This window comes from Histomonas meleagridis (assembly GCF_020186115.1).
Source record: "Histomonas meleagridis strain 2922-C6/04-10x chromosome Unknown contig_86, whole genome shotgun sequence".
Classification (NCBI taxonomy): domain Eukaryota; phylum Parabasalia; order Tritrichomonadida; family Dientamoebidae; genus Histomonas; species Histomonas meleagridis.
In genome coordinates this window covers 51387-60584 of record NW_027150921.1, presented here as the reverse complement: position 1 = coordinate 60584, position 9198 = coordinate 51387, and the positions used below count along the sequence as shown (strand labels likewise).

Sequence of the window (9198 nt, the reverse complement as noted above, 5' to 3'; positions counted from 1 at the left end):
TTAAAATCAGAATTTCTTTGATCATAAGGATTTACTAACGTTTTCTAAATATTAAACGTACATGATTTCAAAATTGTAAATAACAGAAAATATGATCGTTCTTTGTGAATTTTGGCATGTTTACAACAGACAAAACACACCTTTGCATAAACCTCTTAAATTCAATATTGAATGAAGAACAGAGGCAGGTTCATTGTGTTTGAAGGAATTGATCATTCTGGAAAAACAACTCAGTCTAAACTTCTCTTGGAATCAGGAATGTTATCTCCAGCAATTTCTATGAGATTTCCTGATCGTTCAACACAAATAGGTGCAATCATAGACCAATACCTAAAAAGTAGTAATAATCTTGGCAATGAAGTTATCCACCTTCTTTATTCAGCTAACCGTTGGGAAGTTGCTGATAAAATCAAAGATACTTTGGAAAACGGTACTTCAATCATTTGTGATCGATACTGGTACAGTGGCACTGCTTATGATGTTGCTAAAGGACTCCCTTTAGAGTGGTGTAAGGCTACTGATATGGGTTTGCCAAAACCAGACTTAGTTTTTTTTATTGATTCGAATCCAGAATTACTTGCAAAAAGAGAAGGCTACGGAGATGAGAGGTACGACAAATTGGAGTTTCAAAAAAAGGTGCGTGATGCTTACTTAGAACTTCGAGAAGATAATTGGATTTTAATTGATGGTAACAAAACATTAAATGAAGTAAGAGATGAGGTTTGTCATGCTGCTAGAAGCTTCTTGGAAAATTCCAATGCAAATTAACAATAATTTATGAATAAACCAAACCAAATAAAAATAATGATAAATAAAGATGACACTTTTTTACTTCAGGGGGGGGCCAACTGGAAGTTGGATGCTTTGGGGAATAACATCCATGAGTAAAGCTTAGACCAAAATTGTTATAAGCATAAAATTTATTGAGTAATAATAAGTTCGCAAATTGAGCGCCAAATGGCAATGAATTGAAATTATGCCGCCAGCAGAAAGAAAATTGCTGTATATAATGTTTTAATTGTCCAATCGATAAGTCACTCATTAAACAATCATTTTGCACATATCCTGCTTATAAAGAAAGAAGACAAAAATATGATTGGAAACATATTTGCAAATACACTGACTGATGAGTATTTAAAGGCACAAGTTGATATTTATGAACCTACAGTTTGTTGTTGGTGTATTCCCCGCAATAAAGCACCAGAATTTTCAATTCCTTGTCGTCATATTTTGATGACAATATATGAAATTGGATTGAACATCTCTCTAAAAATGTGGTTTTTGAAGGAAAGCCAAAAACCACAAAATCATATCAATGTAGCGTTTGTCATTGTTTAAAAAAATATTTTAAAACGAATTTTCTGGAAGTTCAATAACAATAATATGATAATCTAATTTATTAATATAAAATTATGAAATAGAAAGAATAGAAATGTATTAGTGATGATGGAATGGAAATAGAGAGATGTTGTTTTATTGAGATATTGTTTGGTGAGTTTTTCATAAAATTTTAGTAAGACCCTCTGGAAAATATTTCTCCACTTTTTGACAGGGCGGTTCATGGCGAAAACGATTAGCAGAAAATTCATATCACAATATTGTAAACAAAAAAGTGACAGATGAAAAAGCTACAAAAGGTGTTGGGACGAAGAAAATGAAAGAGTGCAAAGCGTTTAATGAACGATTGAAGATTTTGATGATCTTTATTTAAATTGGAAGATAATATATAGGTTTGCTGTCTTGAATTTATTTCAATATCATCATAAATATTAAAAAATTGTTCCTAAAATATTATGTAATTATCGATTTTATGTAATTAAAAAACATTTATATTTTTGTGAACTTTTAAATAATTTGAATGCATAAGTATACCATTTTCACATCATGTTGGCCATTTTCTCTTCCAATATGGCCAATCTTTTTATATCGTAAATTCTAAAATTCAAGATTTAAAGAACCAAATTTTTTTTGAGCATAGCATCTTACGAATTAATGTTGTAAAATGTTGTATTCATTCATTATTTGAAAATGTGTATGCCTAGATATATATATCGTGTCAAAGATTTAGAGGCTTTTACAAAAACAATTGTAAATGGTGATAATTTTGATGTTTCTATTTTTTATTCGAAAACAACCATATCATATCACATTAACAAATGTCATATGAAAAGAGGACACAAGAAAGACAACGTAATGTATTCATATGCTCAAAAAGGTATCTTTAATATCATCGGCTTTTTACAAAGTTTAGGTCAGTATATATTGTTTTTTACTCAAACCAGGGACTGAAAAGAGTCGTTGGGCCAGGAAGAAAGAAAGCCTATATGAAGTTTACATCAAACACTATAATAAATGGTGGGATGAGTATAGACAAAATGAACATAAAATTGTGATATTTGAAAACTTTCCAGGAGAAGGTAAACCATTGGCTCAATGGAAACATTGACAATAAAATTTAAATGGGGGAAAATTTTAGGATAAAGAAAATTCTGTATGTATAAAATTAAATTAATATTAGTCCTTAGCAAGAATAATGAATCGGGTACTATCCTACAACCGTGGGAAATTTGAATACTACCTCTTCATATAGTGGAGGTCCCATTCAATCATGATGGAGAATTTGAATGAGGTGTATTTAGCATTCCCATTCAAAAATCGGCTTTGTTTTCTGAATAAATATCATCATTCAATGTCATTTTGAATTATATACAATTTTCGCCATGCTTTTTTGAATACAAATAAAATTTGGCAAATATGGTGTGCTTATTTCCACTAACTGTATTTGTACTCACTTATATGTGTTTATTTCATTGTCTTATGTTAATTCTCACTTATATGTGATAATTATCATTTATTCTTATTCATTTTCACTTATATATGTTTATTCTCACCTATATGTGTTTCTGTCAATTATTTTAAGTACCTTTGTACAGATGTCAAGTGAAACTACTATTCTGAATGAATTATCCGAAATAAAAAAATCTGAAAGAGAGTAACTTATAATCATATGAATAATGGGTACTGTCCTACAACCGTGGGAAATTTGAATGGGTAGTATTCAAAAAGTGGAAGCCTCATTCAATCATAATGTAGAATTTGAACAGAATGTAATTCGCATTCAAAAATTGGTACTCAATTCGTTTCCTGAAAAAATATTTTCATTCAATATCATTTCGAAATATTTACAATTTTCGTCATGTTTTTTGAACAAAAATAAAATTTGGCAAAAATGCTGAAACAGATATCATTAGATAGCAAGTTATCGACATTGCTAAACTTATAAAACATAACTAATATGTAGAACATGACAATTCATAGAAATTTATATGCGAAGCAATTGATATTATTATTGATCAATTTATAAATTATTGATTAAGTCAAAAATGAATTTTAATGTAACATTGATATTAAATTTGTGTTGTAATTTAGATACGTTTAGATATTTCACAATATCTAGTTTATTATTAAATAGCAAGTTATCGACATCGCTAAGATGGTGAAACTATGTACATTAAATTTGAATAACTATAATTATTTTTCGGATGTTCATCTTCAATTGATTTAATATCTGTTTCACAATGTGATATATATATGATCAAATAATAATTTTTATACCAAAAAAAATTTATCAACAAAAATACATCAAATAGGGAGTTGTTATAGATTAAAATATTTTAAAGAACATATTCTTCAAAACAGTATTGTAAAAAAATACAATAAAATCATTTGATATTTATTAAACTTTATATAAATGAATATATATATACATTTTTTAATATATAAAAACAGCTTCTATAATTTGAATACCAATTCAAAATTTAATGAACACGGAACTTTGTGATAGAAACGATAACACTTTTAGCACCACTTTACACATAAACCTATCAAAAACCTCACATAACCAACACGAATTGTCCTCGGTTATGTTTGGCCGAACATTTATCCTATTAAATTAATATTTTGCCGAACAAATATCTTTTGCAGTAATAAACTATATTTTTCATAAATGTTTTAATCTGCGACTAAAACGTATTTTTGTACTTCACAAAAAGAAAACCGTTTTCCGCCTGAATTTGTCGATTTTCAAAATTCTAGATTTATAGTAGTGCAACAATGTAAGTGTAAATTTAAAAATCATTTAGTATCTGATGTTTCAATGCACGCTGATTTCATTGAACGTGATCATTATGAAGATTATTTTTGTATTTATACGAATGAAAATATAGGGTGTCCAACCCCAAGTGTAGCATCTCATTATTCAAATAAAATTTAAATGAACTAAAATAATGATTAGAATGTTTACTTGATATACTCTCCTTTGGTATGTATTACTTGTTCCAATCTCCTTTCCCATTCTTCAAAAACCCGTTTTAACATATCGGTTGGTATTTGTTGTAAAATATCAGTTATACATTTTTTTACCTCCTTTCTTGATTCGTATGATTGACCTTCCATTTTATTTTTGTTATAGCCAAATAGGAAGAAGTCTGATGGTGCTATATCTGGTGAATAAGGAGGATGAGGTGCTCTTTTAAGACCTTTAATATTCATTATATTAGTTGTGTGCTTCGATATGTGAGGACGTGCATTATCGGCATGGACGGTTAATCTTCTTCCTTCATTATCTAAATATCCCCCATTTAATTTTGAAAGTTCCTTAATAATATTATTTGCATAATACTTCGAATTAAATGTTTCGCCTTTTGGAAGAAAGTTAATAACCTTTATTCCGCTTGGATTCCAAAAAGTTGTCAGCATAATTTTTTTATCTGTTAAAACCTTATTTGGACGTGTTTGAGGCTGACTTCCGATGGGTATCCATTGTTGAGAAGGATAATATGAATATTCAAACCAAGATTCGTCTCCTGTGACGAAATATATATAATTGTTATGTTTGGCTGAATTCAGAATCTTAATAAGTGTTTTTGAGATTGTTACCCTTTGAATTTTTTGTTTTTCTGATAGACTGTGGGGAACCCACTTTAAATGCATGCTTAAATAAAAAAGCATATTTGTTAAATGATAATATACCGTACTTTTTGGAATCCCCGTAGTGTTAGCTATATAACGAACAGATGCAAATGGCTCTTCATCAAGTACATACAAAATTTTTTCATTAATGATTTTGTGTTCATCGAAATTTGCATTTGGAGTTTCCTTGTTAACGGTTTTTGATGTTTTGCAATTTCTAATATATTTTGTAATTGTTGAATATGAAATACATTGATCTTGAAGAGTCAATTTCATTTATGTATATATTGATTTTTTATTTTTCCCTTGTAAGTGTAAAAAAATCGCAATTGATTTCTGATCGAGTTCCATTCTGAACTTTTCGATAATTTTAAACGTATATTTTTTCCAATTTTCTATCAAAAAAGTGCAAATATCTCATTAAATCTAATTTTTTATGAAACTTCATATTAATAAAAAATAAAATGTTATATTCATATATTATTTATATATATTTATTAATAATTAAATATGCTCACATATGGAGATGCTACACTTAGGATTGGACACCCTATAGAACTAAATATAAGGAATATGAATATAAAAGTAGAAAACTTAATTTAAAAATATGGTTTAAAGAAATGAATGGTAAAGAAATTGATCCAAAATATTTTATGTTAGAATTATTATTAATTTATTAAATAAAAATCATTTTTTATCAATGTTTAGTATTGAGAATGCTACGAAAGGTATAAAAACTAATGTTGTTGCTGCTCCTGAAATTATTGACCAAGATGACTTACAAAAAGTTATAGAAAATTATTCTACAAATGATCAAATAACAGAAAAACTCAATACTATAACTTCGATTACATTACCTCAATTATATTATAATAAATCACAATCAGATGAAAAATATTCTACAAAAAGTCATACACATAATACAATAAATAATGATTTAACAGATATTCCTACAGGTTCAAATACAGAAGATATCCATTGTTCAACAATTAATGGTTTTGCTTTAAATTCGGGACCTTCAGATTCAAATTTAAATATTAGTGTTCCTTCAATTGCAGTTATTAAAAACGATGGTGTTTTAGAAACAGGTCCTTACATAGATATGCATACTAGTGATGGATATGAAAATGATTATAGTCGGAGAATAACAGCATTCGATGATTATCTTGAGTTCAAATCAAAACAAGGAGATGGATTTTTTTATTATATCATCTGTAGAAGCCTTAAGTTGTAAAAAAATAAATTGCAGTAAAATTGTGTACTCTGTAAAAACTAATTGTAAATACAGGAAATATAAAATCCGATACTGGTCAATTCACTAGTTTAGAGTCTACTAAATTAACATTATTTCACAGTATAATTGAAGAATCAGATAATACATAAGAATTATTATGAAGAATTTATGGATGTACACCTACTGAAGATAAAAAATATGGAAGATTATATTTTGAATCTGTAACACAAAAGAAACAAGATAATGATACATTTTCTGATATATATAGTGCAATATATTATATTGCAACTACATTTAATACATTTGAAGGAACTGGAGGTCTTGCACAAATAAATACAACTATTATACATAATGCTCCTGTTACAGAAGATTTAACACAATTTCAAATTGGTTCACCAGTATTTTTAACAGGTAATGTTTATGCTTTAACCAATGAAGGTAAATATATCACAAATACTTCATCAACTGATTGTATTCCATCAGTTAAAACTACAGGTACTTATGAAGAATATTTAGATATTTGTGTAGCTAAGCATGAAACTGGATATAAAGCTTCAATAGGTGATGTTATTAAAAAAAAAAATAGAAATTTTACAAGATACTATTGATTTTGCTACACGTGGAGATTTTCATTTTAGAGTAAATAATACTGCAGATTATGAAATTGGTGATGTAGTATTATTTGATGGTAATAAATTATCAGATGATTTAGTAATAATCACAAAAATATTAAATTCAATAGTTGGTAAATTAACAGGTAAAATAGATGAACATTTATTAAGTGTATTTAAAGAATAAAAAAAATATTTTATTTCATTTTATTTTTTTATATGGATCCAGTTTATAAAAGAAAGAGAGAAATACAAGATTCATTCGAATCAATAGTTAAAAATGAATCAAATAATGAAAATTCACAATTAAAAGGTAATTTGAGTCTTCAAAATTTTATTAATTTTTTGAATGAAAAATATAATAGGGAGATTAAATTTACACCTGAATTTAATACTGGTACAAAGCCATAAGTCGAAACATACAACAATTTAGTTAATTATCATATAGATGTCAACTTAGAAAGAATAACAGATAATCAATATAAAATTAAACATTTCAACAATTATGAAAAATTTAAATATAATTTTATTAAAATTTTTATCGAAAATGAAAAAATTACACCTATTAATTAAATAATCGGACGAATAACAATCCCAAAACATTATGAATATTATATTAGAGAGATTATCAAAAAATTGAATGGAATGTTTGCACACGAAGTTTTCGAAGCTGAAAAAAAGCCTATCAAATATAATGAATATTGTGAAGAATTAAAAGAATATTTATATGGTATTGAAATAATTGTTAATAAAATTGGGAACGTATTCACATTCGATTATGCATATAGCAATTATTTGTTACAATATTTTAGTAAATTTCCTCGTGACAATACATATAAAAATTATAATATTTATGAAGATTATAAGAATTCGCCTTATATTAACACAGGTTTCAAATCTCGTTCGAGAAACAAATATTTATTTGATAACTATTTACTTCCATATCATATTGATTATTCAAAATTAGATCCTCAATTTAAACCTAATATACATTATTTTCCTTATAAAAGAAATAAAAAATATCAACTAAAATATATTGGTAATAATGGTGAATATCAAATGGATTTATTTTTTTCTGGTTATGATGAAACCACTAAAACAGAAACAAAATATTGTTATTTATTAGCAGTTGAAATTAGGTCTAGATTTTTATTTTATGCCTATACTAATACAAAAATAAATGATAAAATAACTACAAAGAAATCAATAGAATCTATAGCTAAAGCTTTATTTATATTATATAATGCAGGATTTAATCCTAAAATTATACATTGTGATTCTGAAAGAACATTTTTATCAAAACCTTTACAATATATAGCAGCACATTTATCTGGTGTAAAAATAATTCCAGTAAAAAGAATAATTTTAGAAGATAAATCTTATCCTATTCATACTTCTTTAACTATAATCAATAGAATTTGCAGAACTATTAGAGATATGGCTGATAATATGGGTTTAAAAGAAATAGATCCATATCATATGAAGAAAATTGTCGGTAATTATAATAATTCTTATCATAAAACATTAAGTCAATTAAATCACATAAAAATTTCACCAATAGAAGCTTTTAATCAAAGAAAATCTTTTGGTTTAGAGTTACATAAATTAAATGATAAAATTATAAATTAAGAAGGATTTTATTTACCTCCTGGTACAACAGTAACAGTTTATAACACAGATCAATTAAAAAAGAGATCAAAAATATTATCAGATATTTTTATAGTAGATAATTTCGAAAAAGGTAAATATAATATTTATAATGAAAAAGGAATAAAAATGTCAGTACCAAGATATTTATTAAATCCTGTGCCTTATCCTATTAATTTTAATAAATAAATACTTTTTTTAGTGATATATTAAATTCAACCATTAATGTGTTATATTCTTTATTATATTGAGAACTAAAATCATAACCATTAATCTTAATTGAGTTAACTTTTTTAATTGGATTTACATGCTTTAAACATCCAGGTTCAGGATCTTCATAACTTAATCTAACTTGATTAAAATCAATTCTCAAAATTAAACTTATAGCTTGTACTAAATCATTAGCATTAATTATAATTTTACCACTATTATCAATTAAATTTGCTATTAATTTCATATTATTTATTTTTAATATTGCACTAAATGTTAAAGCTTTATGTTTATATAAAGCACTAGCATTATCAGTATTAAGATCAGTTTCTCTTGTAATTATTTTTGGTGTTTCTTCATTAACTTCAGGATAATGTACTGGTGTTTCACTATTGTTATTATTAATAATAACTTTACAATTAGCACTAGAACTATTATGTTCAGTATTATTCTTCCCTACATGGGGTGAGAAATCACTTATTTTAATCATAAAAAAATAATGATTTTTAAAAAGAATTTCTTTAT

At 26.3% G+C, this 9198-nt stretch overlaps 1 protein-coding gene across 1 annotated transcript; it reads left to right on the top strand.

The window, feature by feature from the left end:
- Nucleotides 1-279: 279 nt before the first annotated feature.
- GO595_009141 (Thymidylate kinase) lies at nucleotides 280-768 on the top strand (the record flags this gene model as incomplete). The annotated part of the gene is made up of 1 exon (XM_067922794.1): nucleotides 280-768. The coding sequence occupies one exon, from the start codon at nucleotides 280-282 to the stop codon at nucleotides 766-768; it is 489 nt and encodes a 162-aa protein (XP_067770659.1).
- Nucleotides 769-9198: the final 8430 nt, after the last annotated feature.